The sequence below is a fragment of the Cadophora gregata genome (assembly GCF_030347475.1).
Source record: "Cadophora gregata isolate MNR1 chromosome Unknown scaffold_16, whole genome shotgun sequence".
Lineage (NCBI taxonomy): Eukaryota > Fungi > Ascomycota > Leotiomycetes > Helotiales > Ploettnerulaceae > Cadophora > Cadophora gregata.
Window position 1 is genome coordinate 1,463,965 of NW_026695939.1, and position 23,256 is coordinate 1,487,220.

The following is a 23,256-nucleotide window of genomic DNA, read 5'->3' on the forward strand; positions in this document are numbered from 1 at the left end:
TGTTTTGGTGATGTGTTGCAAAATTGTCGCTAAACGAGGGGGTCTCAGGGGCTCCAGCGGTGATTCGCCGCTGAATCTAGGAGATTGCGGGGTAAACCCTACCTGAATCTTAGCGGGACTGCTTTAATTCCAACTACAACATCACAAGTAACTTCCTTTGGCTCGGACACGAATATATACTTTGCACCACATCTGACAAAGATCAAAGCTGAGCTGTTTGTAACAGGCATCAGATTTGGAGTTCGATCAAGGCAGGTGTTTTGAAATCCTACAAGAATGCTGTTGCTCTTACGGTGGTAGACTTGTGGAGCACTTTTGCCGAGAGCAAGTAGTGAGTGTAGGCGATCAGAGAGATCGATGGAAATGACAGTTACTGGGTGATCAGATATTGTTGAGAAGCAAATCTCGCAATACAGTCAGAGGTGGGAGTAATGCGAGATCCACAGTACTTTGCCTGAAAATGTATCTGAACATTTCGCGATGATGCTTTTAGTGACCTAGAATCCAACTCCAGCCCAGCAATCTAGACCTAGCTGCACCATGTCTAAGAGTTGCCTTGATAGCCCTCATCGAAGTTCACCACCCATCTAGGATCTATTGACACGTCAGCACTCCATTTCTCAAGGGTCGCAGAAGCCAAAATAATTCTTGGCCTTCAATTAATTGGCTCAGGAGACTGCGAAAGGGGCTCACGTACCATTCCAGGGCTTCTCTTTGGGCAAGTTATATGGTGCTGCGGTCTGATCGAAAGGCACAATACCATCCTGCCAACTTGTAGTTCCTTCTTCCAATAGGCTCTGCACGAGACTACCAGGGACAACCACACCACATTCAAAGTTCGCAATCTTAACCAGCTTCGTATCGCAAGTGGCCTTGTTTTTCTTTTTATCCACGTCGAGTGCTCCCCAAGCAGATTGAGACAGGTTGGCCGATCCGATGTAGACGAAATAAGGGGCCGCACTAGCGTCTCGGGGAGCGTACGCCAGGACAAGCTTCTGATGAAATAGCTTTCCAGCGTCTTTGGATTGGTAGTGATGGAATATGCGCTTGATGGCATTTGGTGCTTCAGTCCATGGATGAATGTGACAGCCAATATTGCTTGCAGCGTCTTGCGACAATGAATCTGCGCTCTTGACATCCCCTACTGTTGGGTAGAAGAGTTTGATGTCTGGGACAGGCTGGGTCTGATCGCCAACGGTGAGTCGTTCTTTGCCTAACGCGCAGTCGTAGAAGTTGTTTAGCCACTTCGCGGTAAGTCTACCGATGCTTGCAGCACAGAGCTCGAGTTTCATCTTCCCGCTGCCCTTTTCAGGCAGCGCCAGATTGAGGTCATTGACGATGCGTCTGAGACGAAGGAGGCCATGCTTTTCTGCTTTGATGCCAGAACAGACACCCGGGACAGAGGTCGTAAGGTGGACCTTAACCTTGGAGTAGTCATACATTCCTCGAATAGACTCAATAAAAGCTTCGGGAGTGTTGAGTGCAGAAAGATGGGCCAATAACTCGGCTTCAAAGGAGGATGGTGCCGATTTCGATCGTTCATTGCGCTTGGGCAGGTCATGGATGTACCAATGATTGTCTCCAAGAACGGTGTCAATGTCCATCATATTGCACGATGTGATGACCACTCTGAGAAAGTCGGGATACACCAAAACAAGGATCTTTGAGTGAGATGAGCCGGAAGACCAGGCATAAAAGGCATGGTAGTTGACGCCATATCGTTTGGAATACAATTTTTGGAGCCTGGGCTCAATGATTGGCATTGTTTTCTTTGTTACCTTGTCTGGCTTGCCACCTTGTACGGTTAACGGTACGCCAGCCTGCTCACAGGCGTCCAGGGTCATCGGATCTAAGACCATGGACAAGTCAGCAAGTGGCCGATGACTTGATGTGAATTTAAAAGGGTTGAGAATGAAGCGAGTTGTTGGGCTTACCCATGTTGACATCTCGACCGATGTAGATCTACCCATAAATGTTAGGAGTGATAAGATCAAAACTTGAATGGAGACTCACAGGTACTTTATCTGACAATTGCGTAAAGGGGAAATGCCTATAGAACTCCTCCTCTCCAATAAAGAATGAGAATACACATGCTGATACAAGACTCTTTCCTTGGACCACATCTTTCAGATTGATGCAGTTCTTGGCATTTACTCTACCAGGAGTGCGGGTGATGCGCAAGGCGCCGTGGGGATATGTGATCTTGGCTTCTGCTTTGCTGATTGCGGAGAGGCTCGCTATACAGTTACATCAGCATGAGTAAATGGAGATAAGGCAATAAACTCACATGCAACTTGCTCTGAGGTTTCCGAGCGCTGTTGTCCAGGGCTCGTATCGGTTTGGATATTCCGTCGCAGTGGAGGAGGTGAGATCGGGGCGCTCTTGTCGAGCTTTCTCTCGCTAGAAGACATCAAATCAATATGTTCTACCTGTGCAAGTTTCGTGCTCTGAGGTCCGAGATCATCTTCAGCTTTGCGCTTCAAGCCTCCTTTCCTCTTCTCAGGCTCAGGAGACGGTGACGGAGAACCAGAAGCTGTCGAAGCATCGTCCATCATCGATAACCTAATGGCTTCTTTGAGATCAGGATCTTCGTCAGCTGGCTCTGGAGATGGCGTATGTGAGCCCGATTGCGTCGAAGAGTCATCCATCTTGGATAACCTGATTGCTTCTTGGAGCTCGCGGTCCTCTTCGAGCTGTTCTGCCTCAGCGCGAGATGCCGCGAGTGCTTGCCTTCAAGGTAAGTTAACTTGTGTTTCTTCCAGAGTTGAGCATCTAACTCACTCTAATTCGTCATCCATCTTTACTCATAGGTTGGCCCGATGTCATAGTAAAATCGTTTGTCATGTTCTGGATCGAGATGAGGATGACGCGACAAAAAGATAGAACGTGGAGGTGCCACGCTCTCACGTGCTGTTCAGATCGCGCTAGTCAATTTCGGGGTCCATGCAGGGTCATACAGGCAGGGGTAAAGGAGGATTGAGAAATGTAGTTTTATGCGTCGAACGAAAATGTTCAAGAGGGTTTCTTTCTCATATATTTCATTTCATTTCATAATATCATAAATCATTCGCTAAGAAACAACTGCTGACCTTTTTGATAGAGGGACTACTTTTCCATCAACATGCACACCCTAAACGTGACATTCTCCCAGGGGATTCAAAGCACATCAAAACCTTCCCTGCTGTCCTGACTACTTCTGACGTTGAGGAAGGACGGTCTCCTCCATACTCGCCGGAGCGATACCCCGAAGACAAATGCTTGCTCTGACAGTTGCCCCTCCACCAACATCGAACTTGTTCTGCAGAACCATGTCTGGTGCTTGCTGCACGTCCGAAAGTGGCACATCAACGGCGCCAATCTCTTCTGTCTTGTTCATGAGAGCAATTCGGAAGTTCTGCGCACCGCTGCCTAGCATATTTGCTGTGATAGGGATGCGGAAAGCCTGATCGAATGCTGGATTGGAAATATCGGTCCCTGGTGCATCGGTCTTGGCAGCTGTCTGGAAACGGTGCTTCTCTCCCCATGATACGACCACACTCGGGTTGAGCTCTAAACAATATGTCAGTACGCACATCAAACAAGGTTCAGAATAAATGGGATATCAAAGATCCCCAAGATCGAGAGCATTTCAGTGCGAAAACAGATCACATACCTTGTCTTTTTCCAGGGATATCAAACACACCGGCGACAGAAACAGTAGCCACACCACACATCAAACCATTCCCGCTGTGATCTGAGGCAGACAAGCTACTACTTTCGACTGAAAAGTGGAAGAATTTGCAAGACACCGAAATTTTGCCGTTCACTGGCTCCTCTTTGTGCACCATGCTCAGCTCCTGCTTGCCACCAGCTGACAAGATTTCCTTCACAGTGGTGACGGCGAGGCCGATCTCGTCATCGCTATTAACATCGTGATCTAGTAGATCAAAGGTAATGCATTGGTTCAGATCTGTGACTATGAAGTCGTGCGTTTCATTCCAGGCAGGGTTGGTGGTATTGTCTTTGGTCGTTGTTCGCCTGCGAAACGTTTTCGAGTTAGTGTGTCATCAGATGTACTGGTAAGATAAAGATACGAAGAGAAAGCCAGGTGGTCACGGGTGTTGCATTCTTTTCAGAGAGATCTGAAGAAGGGAAGAAAAACGGTAGATATCGGGGAGCACTTACCAAGCCTCCTCGGCACCAACACTGACATTGCAGTAAGTGTCAGGGGAAGCTCTCGTCAGTTTGGAGAAGAGTTTCTGAGCAGCACCCTTCTTATCCTCGGCAAAACCGGACGCCTTCTCAACGGTGATTCGAATGACACCAATTGGGAACAATTGAGTCTTAAAATAGTCATTCGCAGCGTCAAGCTTAATCAAGAAGCGATTTGGCAGCGTCAGCATGGAGTTGATGATGCCGATGATCACCTTGCGAACAGCTCCATCGATCATATCAGAGTCGGCAATGTTCGCGGCACCGGTGAAGTCAAGTTTCAAGACTGGCGGGTTCACAAAGGCGACTTGAGCAGCTCCTATCAATGGAATGATATCGGATGTTGGCCCTAGAAGAATTGAAAGCCTGCCGTGAAGAGCGACAGCTTTGACACCCTGGTGATTGAATCAGTTGGCAAGGTTGATATTTGGAGTTCCTGGATCTATACTGGAACTCACCAGAGTTGGAATCATGTTGCCGTCTAGCTGAATATCACATTTGCCAGCCCAATCAAGATTCATGTCCCTGAATAAAAGCGGGGTTAGAAATTGGCATCTCGATTGTGAAGAGCATATTTCGGTCTGCAAATACATACAGTTTGATACTTTCGGTCTCAGTCTTGGTTACAAGGACATTCGAGAGTTGGATGGGAACATGACCTAGGTCAATCTTGGTGAAATGGAGGCTCGACAGTGGACCAGGAAGCATGGTCGCAAACATTGGTTCGACAATATCTTTCAACATCTTGCTGCCGGCAACATTTATATGAGGCCATAACTGTGCGACGATGTCGTTCAAGAACTCTGGATGTATTTTCAGCTTCCATAGAGAATCAACGGACAAAGGGTATAAGGATGATTGAATTGGGGGCCAACTTACGGACAGATTCTCCGCCTTCCTCAGCAGTCAGTTTCGCGAGTAGGGATGCCATGTTGGTGCGGGGTCGTTCCAAACGAGAGAGATAGGCAAAGAGATCAACAAAAATGTCCTGAAAAAGACTTGATATTTTTAGAGAGACAATTTCTTACGAAGCTTATTCTCCAAAACGGCGATTGAGGCACTTTATATGCGGGGAAGCTTGTTCGTTGCCAGGAAAGTCTTGAAAGTGTATGATGGGGAACCTGTTTTGGGACATGCATGATCGTGTCTAACGGAGAAAGGTGGGGCTGGGGCTAGTGACATCACTGTCACAGGCGATTGCTTGGCATTTGTTTGCTAAACGAGCAATCAAAACACTGTATCCGATGTCTGATGAGAGACTAGAACATCGCTTATCTATTTCGGGCATCATACACCAGATCTTCGTAGAAATCATTAATGAGCCATTCCCAAGGAAGGCTTATGCCTCCTTTGCTGTCCTGGAAAGCTTAATACCTTGATTTGTTGGGCGGAATTGACTCGTCACGTCTGTAGCTCTGATCGCGTAGCTGTGCAATGGAAAAGGTTGTGAGAACGATCCCAAGAGGTGTAGCTCGAATCTTTGGTCAATGACATCTTTCGATCCATTGGATCTAAACTTTCTTCCAAAGCATACAATAGACTCTCTTGGGAGTTTGCAATGGTTTGCGGATCCAGTTCCTGATCGCCGGGTCCGATGAGCAAACATATCCCCAGCGTGGCCTGCCTTACGATAAGAGTAGTGAATCCATTCTGCAGCATTAGGCAACTCCAAATCAGCCGCAGCTTGCACTTTCTAGCTTTCAACAGTCCTAATGCGGCCGTAGTATTCTTGATTACCGATATCGAATGCGGTATTCTCGTTGAGAGCATGGCGGAGACTACGACTTTGAAAAAAGTCATCCTGCGCTGCGTCGCTTGTGCTCATCATTTCTTTGAAACCCAAATCAATCTCTTTAAGCGTAATAGGCGTCCAAAACCGTCCCATCAAGACTTCCAATTTTTTGGCTGTGAGCTTCTCCCAATTGGAAAGTGCAATCTCGATGAGCTCTTCGCATGAGAGACTCATTATCGCCCTGGTACGGTGTTGGCACGCTCCATATCCTCATCAGAAAGGACAAATTCAACCCTCACTCGTGGTCTGTAAACATTGGTGGCGAAGTGAGGCTCTTCTCTCAGATCAATGGCGACGCTGCGATGAAATCTTCAAGCGTGGTACATTTCCACAATACCCGCATCTTGGTAGCTGTCAGAGGCTCCACTGCGGTATCGTAGCATGCCATCGGGGCTATGGGTTTCCCAATACGACGCTGAGACTAAATTTTGAAGAACTGGTCTCTGCAAAGATGTTTTGAGGGCATTTGTTACCAGTCAGGCGAGGCAGAGTATTGCCGGGTGAATCGGGGGAGGATGTACAAATGTGGCACAGTCAAAAACCAACAGCAGCGGTGCGGCATGGGGTAAACACTTTAAGAAATGTTTGCTGTACAGAGATTGTGACTAAAGACCGACTTGAGGCTGTTTTACTCTGTAGCACTCAAAATTATCTTCTTCCGTTCTAGGTACAATTGGTGCGGGCTACCTTCCATTCTACCTGGCCCGGCTATGCTCAACGGACTGGCCTCGGGCAATGAGGATTTCAACTTTATTCTCAAGACAGAGCACAAGGCAGAATGAAGGCCAAAGGGCTTATCGGCGCAGGAACAGCTCCATGCATCGCTGGCGCAGCAAGTGATTTTGATTAGGCAATGAGTGTCTGGACCCGCATGTATCGAATTGGAAACCAACAAATAACCCTGCAAACAAAATGCAAGGCTCTGCAAAAGCTTTAAAGATTCACACACGCCATACTGCAAGTGTTTATCGAACGATATTTGCAGCTGCTCCTGCAGGAAGGAGGGTATTCCCCAATTACTGAGGCAGGCGAAAACGTGGTACGTGCTGCGGGATGTGCTGAATATGCATGTTCCCGACCTTCGCCACTTGACGGCCAATTGGAAGAAATGTATCGTTCCTGAAATGAACTTCAGGTTCCCTCTATTTGCGCTCTTTGTATCAAGAAATTCTAAACAGCACATGGTAGGGGTGTTGAAAAGGAGGGGCTCTTGAGGAGCACACCAATTCTACGCGGTCTTGGCGTTCTTGGGTGCAGCTGTCCTAATCTCCATTGAGAGGGACCTCGTTTCTGCATCTTTCATGATTCGCTCGAATCCGTTGACGACTTCCCGTTCTTGTGTAACAAATCTCAGCCATGTACGGCGTGTCTCATATTATGCGCAATCTACTGTAGCATCCGATCCTTCGGCCGCTCAGCCTTAGCCAACATGCAGCCATCCGCGGTTAGCTTTCCGACCAGCAAACTGGGAGAACTAAGTTGTTTTCCACGAAATGAAGATATGGCCGTTAGCCTCGTTGGTCAAAAATACACTACTAGTGCTCCAAAGAATCTTTTCTTTTTCTTTTTGGCAACCATGATTACCTGCACGATTTTCTGATGTAAATGCTGAGACTCCTGACGGCCGCAGCTATCGGAACGTTTCGAAGCAAAACACCAACACCACAACGGTCAGCACAAGGCTACCGGACTTGAGTCCCTTTTTTGGACTGCCATATCGGGAGTGGACAGCATGCAATGCAGACATGGGATAGTCCGAGGCGGATTTACATGGCCCCCGACCCCACGGGATGGTGTGTAACGGGCTTGCATATCCCTTGTCGCCAGTATCTCATACAGTTATCGTAGCTGTATATGCAGCCTGAGTATCAACCCGATTGCGGGAACCATGATGGATGATATATTGAGGTGGTCGTCCCATTAACCCGAAAGTGGGGACAGAAGCCAGAACCATTGTCCTAGTTCTCAAATTGAGCATAGCAACGGCGAAAAAGAAGCTTCAGACAAACTCATCATGTTTATCTCCTACCTCAAGACCACTCTAGCATTCGCTACGGGTCTCAGCCTCGTTACTGCGGGATTTGGTCCCCTCAACAGCAACATTGATCTTCGAGAAGCTCGTGGTGATATTTCTGCAGACCCATTGAAGCAACTTCGTCGATCACTGTCTTCTGCCATCGTCCGCCAAAGAGAAACCGAGCCAGTGTTCAAGGATACTAGATCCATTGATAGAAGCTGGGATGATGTAGAGCTATTTATTGTCGAGGCGTAAGTATTATGTGGAAGACAAGGTCCTCGATTGATTTCACCTGCTGACAGTTGCTCAGAGAAATCACAAACGAAAGGGTAAATACCACTTTCTATGGTGGTATCCAGATAATCTGCACAAAATGCTATATCAAAGGCGACGTCACGTCGCAGCTGAAAGTCAATGGAAACTACACCCAAGCATTCAAGAACCTCACCTCCGAAATCACGGGGGAGATTCGGAACTTCTCTTCAGCAGTCGCCGACTATCTTGGAGATCTGCCGAAGCCAGCAAGTTTTGGTGACATCGTTGATTACGACTTCCCATCAATTGATATCGAATTCGATATTGATGTCCCTGAGATCCCAGACACGGAATTGCAGTTTCAATTTGACAAGATGGAGCTTTACATGCAGGTGAATACTGTCTTGGCTGCCGGCGCCACATACACCCTCAATCTGTACACATCTAAGAGTGTGGCAGGGTTCAAGGTTGGGGACGATCTTTTGGTTGGAACTGTGGTTACTATTGACCTCATCTTGGACGTTAAGGGTGAGATTGATATTAGCAGTGGCTTCCACATTCAATTGAACGATGGCATTGAGATCAAGATGCCCATCTTCGGACAAAATGTCTCCAAGATCATCTAGTAAGCGCTGCCTCACTTCATTAAATTTCAAATATCCTCAATAGTCGGCTAACAAAGTATTCCAGCAACGGAGGGAGTTTTGAGTTCCTGCCTGTGACCATTGAAAGCGCTGGCGTCGTTCTCACTGGAATTCTTCGTATTGGTCTCAAAGCAGGACTCGTTCTCTCTACACCAGATGCAATCGACAAGTCTCTCCTAAATTTATTCGATGCTGCTGCAGGCATTGAAGGCGGCGTGTGGCTCGACATCGCCGAATTCAAGACGAACATCACATCCTCTCCAGTAAGCGACGATAATGACTGCGAGCTACGAGTGATCGAAGAGTATACCATGGCTCTTGGTGCAAATGCTGGCGCGAGACTAGAGTGTGGAGATTACGCCTGGGGCCCTGAGATTGAATCCCAGATTCCAATCTTCTACACCACACTTACCGACCCTTGCGCCATCAAAAGAACCTCGACAACTCAACAGGCCACAACAACAGCGTCTATGAAAGCACGTCAAGATATTAAGACAACGACAAAAGTTACTGAAGTTACTTACACTGCAACGCAATGTCTTTCAACCGGATTGATCAACTGTCCCGCATCGCTCCGTACGACTTCCAGAAATAGTGTCACGAAGACTTTGACGGCTACTGTGACCTCTGGCATCAAACCACTGTTCACAAGTGAGAATACTATCGTAAGTGCAATTAAATTCAACTCAAATGTGAGAAAGATGGAAGCCACGAGTGGAAGTCCCGTCTCCTACGTGCCCAAGGCAACTGCCACAAAGGCTCCAGGCGGCGGCGCCGGTGGGCCTGGAGAAATTTTCAGCAACGGAAAGACAGGCGGAGTGAGCAACAAGGTCGTCATTGGCGTGAGTGTCGGTGTCAGTGTTCCGGCATTGCTTCTTGTGATCGCAACCTCTGTGTAAGTTCTTTTCTATTCTATTCGCATGGTCCAGGACCGGATGGCTGATGATTTGACACAATAGACTCTTGTATAGACGCAAACACGCAAAAGTAGTGAACGGAACAGAGCCTGTATACCGATACACGCCAGCTTTCCAGGGCAGTGGCTCGTTCACCCCGGAGATAGCTAGGAAGAAGGTGGCACCGGTCAGTGTAACTGAGCACTCGCGAGATTGGGAGCGACAGACTTAAGTCTTTTCTTCATAACGGTCTATGGAGGTCGGAGTACTGGAAATTTGTGTTGTGACATGTTATGATACGAATTTATGATTGCTTGGATTTCAGAATGCGTGGAATACTGATTTTTTTGGGGATTTCATCCTCGATATTATGACGTGACGATGATTTTAACTGCTCCGATAAGCGAACCTCTCCTGAGCCATACTGGAGGTTGGACATGCGGCATGCACACACTCTTCCTGTCTTCTGAAATATCGAAAGTACCTTACTTGTTGTCATGCCTCTATTGAAGTACCGACGGTCAAAATAAAGAAGAATGTCTAAGCAAAGCCGCCAACAACCCGCGAGACAGTCTCCCCAACACTTCCAAATTCCAATCCTAGCAACTCATTCGACAACTCTTCATCCCGAACATAATTTACCCGCAGTCCTGGCCTATTTCCGAAGCTAGTAGCTCTCACCAAAGCGAAAGCACCACTGAAATCACCCTTTCCAATTTTCTCAGATGCCTCCGCAACTTCCTTCTCCGTCGTGGTGTCTGTGACAGACCACTTAGCAGCCGTAGCTTGTTCAAGTGCAGAGAAGACCTCTTTTTGCGAAGTCTCGAAGGATGCAATGTAGATATTCTTGTTTGCTGTCTGATCTGGACGGTCGAGAACAGCGATGGCTGAGCGCCCGAGCTGGTCGTCGTTGGTCAAGGTGAATTTGCTGGTGCCTTGGTCCCAGATATTTGCCGTGTGGGACGCAATATCAAATCCTAAGAAGCCATTCTTGAGGCCCTGTAGATTCACATCAGCTTATTTCTCGTTTTTGAGGAGAGAAAGACGTGAAATCTTACCGAGTCGAAGAGTAGTGCGGGCCAGATCGTAGTCCACGTCAAACCAGAAGACTCTTTCTCCTTCAGATACTCGAGTACTTCTTTCTTCTGTCCAAACATGGGCAGCAGCTGCAAAACGGCTGGACTCAGAGTATTGGACGAAAATTCCGATGGAATGAAGCGCTTCACTCCGGCGGATATGGCAGCATCGATGAACGATTTCTGCTGACTGAAACCACTCATGCCCACAACAGAGATTACTGCATCCTGGCCTTTGAATTTTTCTACTAGATCATCCTGAGAGTAGTCCGTATTGATCACGGTAATTCCTGCCGGGAATGTTGCTGTGCTGGATTTCCGTGTCAATATTGTTACGTTGAAGCGTACCTCACGGATGAGCGTGTCGAGGATTATGTTTCCCACGCTGCCGCCACCCTGAATTATCATGTTAGTCGGATTTTAATCTTGGACAGGAAAGCTTACGCCAATGATAGCGATGTTCCTGAGCTCTGAAGGCATTTTGATGAAGTATATATTATGAAAGTGGTGGATGAGGTGATTATTCGAGGTTTGTTTACTGACAATGTTGATACAGATGGACTTGAAGAATTCTCCTCTACTTATATATTCAATTCATATGTGGTAGTGTACTGTTGAGACTTGCCATTAATCACTATGAATTTGGAGCAGGTCGCTTGCTGGATGACAAGTCTGTACGACCTTGCAGTTGACATGATACGTACGCTCATTGGGAGGAACGGACAGTTCCGCGTTACCTGACAAAGACAGTATTTTTTCAGAAGATCAAGCCACCTGAGCAGGCTTTAGGAGTGATTTTGAGATTGTGTCTAAGCCCTATTGTTGTGGGGTTCTTCAGAAGTTGCTGATTACCAAAGCTGCGGAATTGAACCCGGGCGCAGTATTACGGACCTATGTGGCGACTTAGCGAAAGCAACGGCTTGCGTGAAGCTGGGCAGGACACAGCAGCACAACCCACGACGCCGATATCACGTACATGTACATTACATCATCAAGCTAAGCTGTAAAATTATTGTGGTCTTGTACTACCCTTCGTACACGTTTAATTGCAAACCTTCTAGCGAGCCCCTTCTGCTGAACCAAGGCACCGCGACGTGGGATTCTGCCTTGAATTCAATCAGATACAATTGGCATACTGCGAACTCAGGCAGAAGCTCATCGGAACAACAAGACATCTGCAGAACACATCAGGTATCCTGTCTCATGCCGCACCTTTCCACCACCGCCAGGTCGCAACTCAATTCTTCTTGACATTTACTTGCATCTCAGTGGACACTGGCTCAACAGGTACTTTCCCAAGTTCTGCCTCCGAGATGGGCTTCATTCCGTTGTACGTCTCGATAATATCGTCCAGCTGATCACGGGGAATACCCTCGAAACGCTTGTCAATCTGCTCCAAACTCAAGCCCTTCGTCTCCAGGTACGTGAATGCAATGACTGTGGCAGCAAAGATATTCCAACAGACGCCAATGATGTAGAATCTCCATCCGATGTTTGCGAGCCCAATCGATATAACATACTGGTTGATGAAGCCCGCAGATGATGTGAAGATGTTGTAGAAAGCCATGCCCTTGGCTCTGATCGTAAAATTGAGAACTTCGGCGCAGTAAGAGAACGAAAGTGGCGTCCAGGTCGACGAATATCCCATTTGAAAGAGGAAAACCATGGAAATTATTGCGTTCCTTCCAGCGGGGTTGTCTGTTTGCTGTGCAGTGAGACCTGCCATGCAAGCCAGAACGGCAGCACAGAAAAGGGTTCCGCCTACAAGCATCTTTACACGACCCAATTTATCAATAAAGCATATGCCGATTAGTGCTGAAATGAACGCGACACAGTTCTGGCCCAGATTGATGGCAAATTGCGACTTTTCTGAAGTGACGCCAGCCAGGTCGAGAACACTGCTGAGGTAAAAGGTAATGATGCTGGAGCCAATAGTCTGCTCGAATATTCCAAGACTGATGAGAATGAATCCTCGGTATCTGTTTGACTTCAGGCCCACGAAAGTCTTCCACCATGCACGATAGGACTCGAATTTATTCTGCTGTTCGAATGAGATTGTCTCTTTGATCTCTCTGAACTGAGCGATGACGAGTGGGTTGTTTTCATCGCCACCGCCGTGGAACCGAATGAAACCAGCAAGTCCTTCGCGCTCTCGTCCTTTGGAGATCAGCCAACATGAGGAATGAATGCCAGGAGAAGAATGCATAATGATGATGGTCCTGCCATGCATAGGCAGATGAGTCTCCAGCTCCAGTTTCCAGCAAGGCTTCTTGCCCCACGGCCAACGGCGGACGAAATTATCGCACCCAGCAACCAGCAAGTCCAGTACAAGCCAGCCACGAATCCACGTTTTGATGGTGGTGCTAGCTCCACAAGATATGTTGGAACGGCGGAGACGTCCAGTGCTTTTGCGAAACCGACGAGAACTCTGGCGATGAAGCATTGTTCTTTTGTGGTGGCGGTAGAGTGGAGGACGCATGAGACTAGTACGATACATGAAGAAGCAAGAATTCCTCCTTTTCGTCCAAGTCTATCAACAACACTGCCTGTGAACAGGCCACCGACGATACCACCTAGATTCTAAGTCGCCGTTAGGAGTCCTTTAAGCTCTGTGGTGATCTCAAACTGGGTCTGGAAGGCTTTCTGTGAAACGTTGATTAGCACTAGTCTCTTGCCTCAAGAAGTATCCCTCCTATACCAGAATGTTCAGTGAGGACATCATGCTCGAATCATACCCGACTGTGGCACAGTTGATCGCTGCTGTTAAACAAACGAGCATCATCGCGTAAGTAAGGCCTCCCATTTTGAGCATGTAAGTTTGAAATAATGGATGGTATCTTGACTTGTGATGTTCATCTGAAGGAGGAAACGGTCTCTATATTTCTGTAGACCCGATACACCCAACTTTGGACTTGGCACTTGCCTTCAAGTTTAGGTTTCTGAAAAGAAACTACTTGCGTCGTGAACGCTGGACTCCATCCCAACTATGAGCTTGCCTTCCCGTACCACTGTTTTGCGTACATAGCGGTGACTTGATTGGTTCTGATACTAAGGCATGGCAGCAGCACTGAGATAAGATAAGTTCCAAAAGTACGAGTACCTTGAATTCTCTTTATGTTTCAGGGTTTGGACTTCTAATCGGCAAAGCAAATGTGATAGTGGTGGACGACGATGAGATCGCCTTGTGCTCAACGTTCAGTCTCAGGCTCTGAAGTTCCTAACACTGCTTCAACTTTCATCATACAATGAGGGCGTAGGCCGTAGACACAAATCATAAGAAACGGCACTTCTGTTGCGGTTCGGCTGCCGGCTGGAAGCCTTATCTGCCACATCACGGAAGTGGCTTCTCAGAATGCGGGTTTAGCTTACGGACCGGATTCGGGCGAGATTTCCCCATCCCACTCCAGAGATATCAGAACTTGAAGCCCCACTGACCACGAAAATCCAAGACAGAATGCGTTTTGGCTGGTGATCTCGAATCTGATATGTATGAGCTGAGGGCAAGCATGCTGTGAAGTCGCTAGCTCAATGGGCACTAAAGTCCTCCACAAAACGCAGACGTGCCGCTTTTGCATTCAGTCCAGGACGGGCCATCCGAGGTTATCTCAATGCCTTCCCTGACTGTACAGGATGAGAATATGACGATTAAAGATTTGAGTGAGAACCATGATGAAGATTTGAAACTTTGCTGATGATGAGAAGGGGAGGAGGTTGGCGTTGTCGTGGTCCTCGCCACTACCCCGTAACCAGTCTAGCGTTCGGCTCGTTTCAGCTAGCATGTCGGGGGATTTGGTCGGCCCCTTTCTTTCCACAAAAAAAAACACCATCAAGCTCTCGACTTGAAAAAAATCATGAGATTATTGAACGCCTGGCTTTGCAAAGCACTCACATATTTGCTCCCGAGATGCCAGTATCTGATTCTTCATCATTCTCGCTGATATTATCATGAAGACTTGAAATGACTTTCTATTGTAAGTCAACTGACGTCTTGAAGTCCGAGAGGGTACTTGCGTGGGAATGAAAAGTCGCCGAAAATCTCCAAGAACATGATTTGCTTGCTTTCGTCCTATTTCTATGAGTTCAGAGCCTTTTGGTATCGAGTGTTGCTGACTAGCTTCATTCGCACAAAATGGACGCGTAACATTCGGTTGAACGTCCTACATTAGGTGCTCCTAAACCACGTTGCAAAGCTTCGTGCTTTCGGTTGTTGCATCGAGCTCGGTGGCCTAAACATCGAAATTCACATGTCAGAACCTGGTGCGAAATCCAAGTGGTCAGGTAAGCCACCGAGTCGGTATGCAAGACATCATCACGGACGTCCGACAACCCCCACAAGGCTCCGTAGCTCAAAAGCATGCCGATCCCCACGATATCCAAGAATACAAAAGTCACCACTTTTGACGGCACAGGATCAGTACCCCAGATCCTACCGGCAGCTAAAAAAGTCATTCGGAACCCAATATCTTGACATTGTGGGGTGTCCTGCTGTATAAGTACAAGTGTTTGTGCTTGAAGTGAAACCGTTCTGTCAAGCGACTTGACAATATACTTCAGACTCCACCACAGAATTAAGAAAGACTTGAAAACTTGTAACTCGTACAATATGGTCTACGCACGATCGCCAAGGCGTTCTCGCCCCTCATTCCGTCCATCACAACCCCGCACTCGAGCCTCATCAACATCATCATCAAGCTCCGGGTCCGACGATGGCCTCAACATACTCGACACAGCGTGGACCGATACCATCGGCGGTGTTACAATTCATCTCAGCAAACTTGGTGGCTCAAATATGGATAGATACCCACGGTGCGCAGTGTGGAAGGCAGATATGAAAGTCTACCTTGATGCCAAGGGAATGGGCGATTATATCCGAGCCGATAATGAGGGCGACAACTTCACGTACATCGAGGAAGAAGTTTTGGCAAAGATGGATAGGGAGAGGAAAGCGATGATCTGGTTCTCAGTGGAGGAGAAGCTGAGGAAGGAGCATTTGTTGGATTTGTGCGAGAGGGATAAGACCAGCGAAGATGTGTGGAGAAGGATTCATGAGAGGTTCGGCGGTGACAAGCCTTATGAGCCTCTACCAGAGTTGAGCATTGATGAGGAAGTTTGAGTTGTTGTTTTGCGAGGAGCGAATGGAAGACTCTTCCCTGAGGAACAATGACTTCTTTGATTTGTCATTTTGGCGAGGCGTCTCAGTCGTGGAGTTGCGGGAGGGGGTGCATTGAGATTTGGACTAGCGTCGCACAACACTCCTTGGAATTTACGATGATTTTGTGGCTGTCTGACACAGCAAACTGTTGTATCTGTATATTTTGTATCACTTTCGAGTCTCTACGACCACTGTTGATCTCTTTACCTTCTATCAGACAAAGCTACAATCATATTTGACCATTGGCAAATAATGTTCGTCCCCCATCAATTGCAATGCTTCTTCCTTCAATGTACGCCCCCGCCTTACTGACAAGGAACAAAACCACACCAGCCAAATCATCAACATTGCCAGCTCTTTTCGCTGGAACCTTTTGAACCAAGCCACCAAAGATGTCCGCGCCTTTCCCAGTTCCCATAGGATTCATATTACTTGGCACAACTTCCATGATCAGCACTTCTCCTTGTTGCAGTCGCTTCAATGGGACTTAGGACGAATACTTACAACCAGGATTAATCCCCACCACTCTCACATACCACCTCGCATACTTCGCAGCCAACAACCCCACCAAATGATCTGTCGCCGCCTTCGTCGACGCATAAGACATCATATCCACATTCGTCGCATAATGCAAACTCGCAATCGAGCTCGTGATAACCACCACTCCCCTCCCATGATCCTTCCCCTTACTCCCATCCCCCATCTCCATATCCGCTGCTTTCGCTAACAAATCCAATAGAGCTACAGAGAGAAAATAGTGCGCCATGGTGTTTATCTGGAAGGATTCATTCCAGTCTGAATAGGAGGACGACAATAGCGAGGCTTGGAGTTCAGGGAGAGGTGCGTTGAGGACGTCGCAGGAGATTGGTGGGTCGCGACGGATGCCGGCGTTGGAGATTAAGATATCGAGATGGGATTCGGTGGTTCGGAGGTGATTTGAGACGGCTAAGATGCCTTCTTTACTTGTAAGGTCGCATGAAAATCTGAGATACTTTAACATAAGTAAATGTCAAGACGTGGTTGTTCCTTGCTTGGGGGTAAAGCACAATCATTCACCGGTATCAAGAGGAATAGAGACGTTTACCCTATAGCACTCCCACCAGACGTCTTTCCCAGATCATTTAATTCCTTCTCGACCTCGGAAATTGGATCGCTTTCCAATCCACAAACATAGACTTTCGTTCCATTGGTCACGAGACCCTAGATAAAAGCATTAGATTGTTAGTACCAAAATCCTCAATTGGTCAACGAGGTAAACATTAAACATACCTTTGCAATCATAAGGCCAATCCCACTCGTTCCACCAGTAACTAGTGCCACTCTACCTTTCACCGAAAACAAGGTATTGATTTCAGTCGAGGCCATATTGGTGGCGGAAAGTGGGGTAGGTTTGCGACCCCTGAATTACCCGAGTTTCGCTTGTTAAAGGTTTGTTTACAAAGGGCGACAAGATGGAATAATTATTGCTCTGCGATTATGAGGAATGATTGGCGGAGGATGAGTTGCTGAGTGCAGCGATGAGTTGTAGTCTAAAAAGGGAGGAGACTTGGGCCAACGTGCTGTAAAAACGATCCGCCACTTTCAACGTGCCCAAAGGTGGGGTCGATCCCGCAAGCCGCAGGCTCAATATCTCCAGACGGCATAATTTACCTACTCCACGAGACCAACGTCAAGCAGTTCCATCTCTTCATTCAACGAATCAAGTATCAAGTCCTTATTCCTGAATAAATGTAGTCGCTAATATTCAAGTTGTGGCTTGCTTATATGGCTGATTCGGTCTTTCACACCTCACCCGGACAATTCGGCAAGGCCAAGAGACCGAACTCCAACTTTTCTAACTTGAGATTTAGAATGGGACATTATTTTCAGAGGAGCATTCTAGCATCTGCGATGCTTGAAATTTCAAGCAAGTATGTCATGGTTCGCCTGAACGTCATCTTATCGAAGTCCACTGGCACGAATTCCACAACGTAGATAAATTACAGCGCAGTATGGTGCGGAACAAAACAGCTAATATAATGAATCTCCAATATAATCACTAATATACTCTTTCATAGTCGATAAATAGACAAGAAATATCCAATTCTGTCCCGTCCGAATCACGGATAATCAACCGGGCTTCGGCATCCCATGCCCGTCCGAAACAAAACAATACATTAAGGCCAGCGATCTTACTCGCTGATTGCCAATCACTCTTGATCTTCTACAACCAAGAATTACGCGCATCATAACACAACTATCCATCGAAAAACAAGGATGAGGTACGTGGCTGACAAATGCGCAGCAACCGAAAGAGGAAGACCCCACTTCCCCGCTAGAAATATAAATAAAAGAAGTAGAGTCATCTCATCCCCAATCTAAACCCCAGATCATCCCCCTCAATCAACTCCTTTCCAGAGTTTCCTCTAACCCAAACTCACTTATCTTTTCCAAAACAAAGCAAAATAAAACCAACAAAATCAAATCCAAAAATGGGCTTCCTCCTCACAACCAAATACGTCAAAGACATCCTCACCCCCTGCGCCGAAGGCAACTGGTCACCTCTCCTCAACGCGCTAGACCCAGAAGTCCACTGGATGGTGGTAGATCCCGAGCGGAATCCGTTGTCCCAGGCCGGTGTTTATGTATGTCTTTTTTTTCATTTCACTTCTCCACTTTCATTTCTCTACAATCCTTCATTTCCAATGCAATTTCTTTGTCCAACTTCAAAATTCCTATTACACTTCTCCATAAAAAGAAAAGAAAAAGGAAGACAGGAAGTTGGGCTCCGCGTAAATTCCAAAGCTTACAACCCCCTCCCTCCACGTACAGAACGTCGAATCCTGGAAACGCGACCTCATGACACCCTTCCTAGAACACCTCCAAGGCCCCGTACACATGGTGGTCGATGAGCTGGACGTCATTGGGAATAAAGCTATTTTTGAGGCGAGGGGGTGGCAGACGCAGAAGAATGGGAGGCCGTATAGGAATACGTGAGTTTTCCTTTTCTTTATTTTTCCTTTCCTTTCATTTTCTTCTCTACTTCTTTCCATCCTCTTAAAAAATAGTCATTTAACAGCCATGTAATTAAAAAACTTGAAGTTCACATTACATTACATTTTACATCTTGCATTTTACATTTTACCTTATCTTATCTTATCTCATATTATACTATACATAAACCCAAGCTAACGCCAACTCTCCACCCAGATATTGCTGGATCCTGATCTTTTCCGAAGAGACAGGGAAAGTTGTGACGATTAGAGAGTATATGAACTCGGCGCATACGAAGGAGATTATGGAGAGTGCTGTTTGATAGCGGAATATGAAATCTGAAATCCGAAATCTAGATCTTTTCAATGTTGCTTGAGCTAGAAGTTCCCGTCATCACAACTTGGAGGGTTGGGAAGGATGTCATGTGATGCACAGGGTGAAGCTCGGGCGTTTTGAGGCTGAGAGAGAAGCAGAAATAAAAGTTCGGAGATTTGTAAGGGCTGTGTCATTTGTTGATTTGGGTGGTGTGTTGATTTGGTTTGGTTTGGTGCGCTGGTGCGTTCTTGAAAGGAGGTAGGTCAGTGCAGGTGCGTGTGGAGATGGGACGAAGGTGATTTGACACGAGGGTCTTGTTAGATGGTTCGTGTAGTTAAGGTCAGAAATGTAGTTTAACTGCTGATATTGAAGATTCGCATTTGATTAATTGTATTGGATGGTATGGTTAGAAAAGCTGATGGTTTAAGCGTAGATTAGTTTGGGATAACTAAGTGGAACGGTCGAGTGTTTGAAGGAGATTTATAGTAGGGTAATGAGGACAGGTATTTCAAAGTCGTTGTGGCTGCAGAGGTTTGAGAATGAGAAGGAGAATGAGGGAAAGAGGTGGAAGGAATCTACAAGTATTGATTGGATGATTATTTGATAGACAGGAAGACCCTCTTCGTTGACTGAAAGGGGGTCGCTGACCATCGGCAACATATCTTAGATCAACATAATAACCTAACCTCCAATACAAGGAAAGAAAACATCACACTCGCCACCCTCCCAAATAACCCTTACCTCTCCATCCCAATCCCTCAAAACATCCACAAACACCTTCAACGCTCTACCTCCCGCCACCCTCGCAACATCCATAGGCATAACCTCCCTCCCTCTCAACCCCTCCGGCACAGCCCTCGCCCTTCCATCACTCCGCACCCACAAATCCGCTCCATCCCCCAACAACCTCTCCAGAATCCCTCTACACCCCTTCCTAGCCGCGACATGCATCAGCGTCCACCCTTGAATATCCCTCTCATGAACATACCCTTTCTGGTGATCAGCCAAGACATTGAACGTCGAGAGATTGCTGGCGTGCACAGCCATGAATATCGGTGTCTATTGGAGGAGTTTGGTCTTTGGGGAGAGACATGCTTGTGCGTGGATGAAGGGGAGGATGTCTGGTCCTTGGCCGTGGATGGAGGCGCGGTGGAGGCTGGTGAAGCCGCGGGAGTCGCGGGCGTTGATGTCGTGGAGGGGGGAGGAGGAGGTGAGGAATTGGATGTACTCTGATATCGGGGAGTTGTTTGTAAGCGATGGTTCTGGTGGTTTTGGGGAATGGTCTTGGTCGACGCTACCGATTGAGCCGAAGAGGTAGAAGAGCGGTGTCCATCCGTTTGTGTTTGGAGAATCGATGTCTGCGCCTCGAGAGTGGAGGAAGCGTGCAATTTCTATTTGGCGAGCTCCAAAGGCCCATGCGATCGGTGACCTGATTGTATTTGCGATTAGACAATATGGACAAAGTGTATAGGCGTTGATAGAGACTGGCAGGGAGAGCTCACGTTTGCATCTGTCCAAATGGTGTATCCGGATCTGCTCCGTAATCTAGAAGTAGCTGTACGAGTGACATCGAGCCACTTTCGATTGCGAACTTATTTTTTAGTAAATTCGGATTTAAAATATCCGCACGGGAGTAAGAGTTACTTACTCGCAAAGGTGTTGAGCCTTGTGATGTGGTATCGCGGGGACTAGCCTCTCCTGAATCCAGGATATGCTTGACACCAAGTGCATCGCCAGACTTGCAAGCTTCAAAGATCTCTGCCGAATCTGGCACTATATTGTGTGGTATTATCGGCTTGCATAGGACCGAGAAGCTGAATTGAACTTTGTAATTTTGTAGGAATGTGAGATTGCGAATACCGGGTGGTAGCCGGAGAAGAAGACACCAGAGCATGCCTTCGTCAGACCTAGACCTGACTCTTTCGTTCCTATTGCGAATTTCCCTAAATCGAGCGATTTTTTTGGTTTGCTTCTCTTCATCTTGATTCTTGACGATGAGAGCCAGTTTGCTGTCGGAAGCTTCGCTTATTTTGAGTGAATGCGCTGACAGTTTGCTGGACCCATGTCAACAAGACTTTATTGAAATCTGAATAGCTTCATACACCTGGAGAGTACTGAGCAGATCGCCTAGGCTTTGGCCATGTTGAGCAAGCTTTTCGACCCAGTCTCGAACCTCAGCCTCGCCTTTTCGAGCCCATCGCAGCCGTGCTCGAGTTCCTCCCTCCTCAGAATTTTGGGCCAAAAGATCTCGTATCGACTCAAATGAGAAGTGAGTATTACAAAGACTTTCTAAAAGTTGTGTCTTCACGTCATCCGATAGAATATTGGATTCTGAGATGGCTTTCTTGACTTCGTTGAGCAGGCTGAGCTGTACCTCCAGCTGAAGCAACCGATCTCGGACCACAGCCTGGGCCGCAGAATACCCTCGATATCGTTTGACCAAAAGCAGACCTCTATCAGCAATGCCCTTCGAGACTGCCAATAAAGTAACAAGAGATGCTGCCGCGCCGATCGGCTCCATTAGATGTAGTAAAAACAATATTCGGATTGTCCGGACTTCGTAAGTTGCAAAGAACTGGTGATGAAGTCGAAGGATGAGCTAGGTGTTTTGAGCTCTAGGGCATGCTTATTGATTTCGCAAGGATTACCAATGAAGTGTCTGGGTAGGCTGAAACATATGCAAGTAAAGAATGAGTTGGCATCACTCGAGGCTGCAGGAAAGCCATCGGCACAGCTGAAATGTGCCTCGCGAGCAGCCCAAGTCGGGCGCATTTCTCTTCAACGCTGCTTCCGCCCACCGCAATATTTATTGCGACCTACCTCGCATGTCGTTTTCTGGATTTTTTCCAGCTCGGAAAGAAACTTGGCAGACGCCGCATGGCAATGGCAACTTCTCTGTGACGAGTGTTTTGACCCTCGATCAGCAGTGAATAGAACCACAACGAGGTTACAGCCCAATGCCAAAAATTCGAAGTATGACACTAACTTCGCCTTTAGAAATCATGGCGGTCCCCTACAGCCCTGGGCTTATGGGGTCTCAACCCGATCGAGTTCTCCTCGACAACACTCAAAGCCCCATTATCTTCGATCACGTCGTTATCCTGATCAATTGGACGACTGAAGAATTTCGGAAATTGATATCGGACACGATGCGTACCTTGAGAGAAAGTGGCTACATGCATATTGCTGTCCGTCTCGTGCGGAGCCTGAGGGAAGACTTGGTCCTCTTTGGTGAAGCGTATGGCGCAGTCAATAGCCCCTGGCCGGTCTTGATTGGAAAACCAGGAGATCCTTCGATTCCAGAAGATTTGCTCAAGGGCTATGATAAATGGCCCGAAGAACCGAACATACGAAAGAGTATGGGAGGTAAAGACCTGCTCAAGGGCTACGATAAATGGCCAGAAGAACCGAACATAAGAAAGAGTTTGGGAGACAAAGACCATCATGAAGGCTATGATAAATGGCCAGAAGAGCCTGACATACGCATGTCAGTGATTGCCGAAGACGCTCCAGGCGACTCCATGCCGAATGATGGAGATCCCGACGTCTGGAAGGATCCGGAACCTGATCACAGTCTTCGTACCACATCAGACTATTCGATAGCGTAAGTCTCGCAATATATCCCCAAGAAGACGAAAGACAGAAGAAGAATATTAACAGGATCCAGATCTCACTGTCCCGAGTGCGACGGAACAGGTTCTTGCAGCTGCTCGTATGTATCCTGAGCCTTAGCCACTCTAGTTCTTGAATAGATGAACTCGTGACACTCTCACGTTTTAACTAAGCAAGTATTGTTGTATGATTTAGATGGCAGATTTGAACACCGCTTTCGCACCGTGGTGGGATTTGTCATCTATTCTGCTAGAGTGGCGGGCGAGGGATGGATTTCTTTTGTTCGCAACGTCTGATTTTTTTGTGATTTAATATTGAAACACTCTTTTCAAA

General features: G+C 47.2%; 10 protein-coding genes across 10 annotated transcripts; 4 read left to right on the forward strand and 6 right to left on the reverse strand.

Moving 5' to 3' along the window:
• Nucleotides 1-544: 544 nt before the first annotated feature.
• ONS95_005711 (uncharacterized protein) lies at nucleotides 545-2,798 on the reverse strand (the record flags this gene model as incomplete). Its single annotated transcript, XM_058499135.1, has 6 exons — nucleotides 545-594; nucleotides 698-1,849; nucleotides 1,935-1,962; nucleotides 2,014-2,237; nucleotides 2,288-2,730; nucleotides 2,782-2,798. 6 exons carry the CDS (start codon nucleotides 2,796-2,798, stop codon nucleotides 545-547), a joined length of 1,914 nt encoding a protein of 637 aa, XP_058351403.1.
• Nucleotides 2,799-3,190: 392 nt separating this feature from the next.
• On the reverse strand, nucleotides 3,191-5,122 carry ONS95_005712 (uncharacterized protein; the record flags this gene model as incomplete). The annotated part of the gene is made up of 6 exons (XM_058499136.1): nucleotides 3,191-3,549; nucleotides 3,653-4,017; nucleotides 4,165-4,586; nucleotides 4,650-4,716; nucleotides 4,787-4,994; nucleotides 5,071-5,122. The coding sequence occupies 6 exons, from the start codon at nucleotides 5,120-5,122 to the stop codon at nucleotides 3,191-3,193; spliced, it is 1,473 nt and encodes a 490-aa protein (XP_058351404.1).
• Nucleotides 5,123-7,297: 2,175 nt separating this feature from the next.
• ONS95_005713 (uncharacterized protein) lies at nucleotides 7,298-10,125 on the forward strand. Its single transcript, XM_058499137.1, has 4 exons — nucleotides 7,298-8,251; nucleotides 8,311-8,880; nucleotides 8,946-9,794; nucleotides 9,859-10,125. Exons 1-4 carry the CDS (start codon nucleotides 7,998-8,000, stop codon nucleotides 10,025-10,027), a joined length of 1,842 nt encoding a protein of 613 aa, XP_058351405.1. The 5' UTR covers nucleotides 7,298-7,997; the 3' UTR covers nucleotides 10,028-10,125.
• A 210-nt stretch (nucleotides 10,126-10,335) lies between these two features.
• ONS95_005714 (uncharacterized protein) lies at nucleotides 10,336-11,351 on the reverse strand (the record flags this gene model as incomplete). Its single annotated transcript, XM_058499138.1, has 3 exons — nucleotides 10,336-10,794; nucleotides 10,854-11,267; nucleotides 11,316-11,351. 3 exons carry the CDS (start codon nucleotides 11,349-11,351, stop codon nucleotides 10,336-10,338), a joined length of 909 nt encoding a protein of 302 aa, XP_058351406.1.
• A 757-nt stretch (nucleotides 11,352-12,108) lies between these two features.
• ONS95_005715 (uncharacterized protein) lies at nucleotides 12,109-13,368 on the reverse strand (the record flags this gene model as incomplete). Its single annotated transcript, XM_058499139.1, has 1 exon — nucleotides 12,109-13,368. One exon carries the CDS (start codon nucleotides 13,366-13,368, stop codon nucleotides 12,109-12,111), a length of 1,260 nt encoding a protein of 419 aa, XP_058351407.1.
• Nucleotides 13,369-15,474: 2,106 nt separating this feature from the next.
• On the forward strand, nucleotides 15,475-15,984 carry ONS95_005716 (uncharacterized protein; the record flags this gene model as incomplete). The annotated part of the gene is made up of 1 exon (XM_058499140.1): nucleotides 15,475-15,984. The coding sequence occupies one exon, from the start codon at nucleotides 15,475-15,477 to the stop codon at nucleotides 15,982-15,984; it is 510 nt and encodes a 169-aa protein (XP_058351408.1).
• Nucleotides 15,985-16,280: 296 nt separating this feature from the next.
• Nucleotides 16,281-17,706, reverse strand: ONS95_005717 (uncharacterized protein). The gene is made up of 3 exons (XM_058499141.1): nucleotides 17,293-17,706; nucleotides 17,108-17,223; nucleotides 16,281-17,006 (listed from the first exon to the last, which is right to left on the reverse strand). Exons 1-3 carry the CDS (start codon nucleotides 17,386-17,388, stop codon nucleotides 16,511-16,513), a joined length of 708 nt encoding a protein of 235 aa, XP_058351409.1. The 5' UTR covers nucleotides 17,389-17,706; the 3' UTR covers nucleotides 16,281-16,510.
• A 788-nt stretch (nucleotides 17,707-18,494) lies between these two features.
• Nucleotides 18,495-19,318, forward strand: ONS95_005718 (uncharacterized protein; the record flags this gene model as incomplete). Its single annotated transcript, XM_058499142.1, has 3 exons — nucleotides 18,495-18,647; nucleotides 18,835-18,995; nucleotides 19,213-19,318. The coding sequence occupies 3 exons, from the start codon at nucleotides 18,495-18,497 to the stop codon at nucleotides 19,316-19,318; spliced, it is 420 nt and encodes a 139-aa protein (XP_058351410.1).
• A 1,052-nt stretch (nucleotides 19,319-20,370) lies between these two features.
• ONS95_005719 (uncharacterized protein) lies at nucleotides 20,371-21,832 on the reverse strand (the record flags this gene model as incomplete). The annotated part of the gene is made up of 4 exons (XM_058499143.1): nucleotides 20,371-20,740; nucleotides 20,814-20,902; nucleotides 20,960-21,365; nucleotides 21,414-21,832. 4 exons carry the CDS (start codon nucleotides 21,830-21,832, stop codon nucleotides 20,371-20,373), a joined length of 1,284 nt encoding a protein of 427 aa, XP_058351411.1.
• A 481-nt stretch (nucleotides 21,833-22,313) lies between these two features.
• ONS95_005720 (uncharacterized protein) lies at nucleotides 22,314-23,036 on the forward strand (the record flags this gene model as incomplete). Its single annotated transcript, XM_058499144.1, has 2 exons — nucleotides 22,314-22,915; nucleotides 22,979-23,036. 2 exons carry the CDS (start codon nucleotides 22,314-22,316, stop codon nucleotides 23,034-23,036), a joined length of 660 nt encoding a protein of 219 aa, XP_058351412.1.
• Between the last annotated feature and the right edge of the window lie 220 nt (nucleotides 23,037-23,256).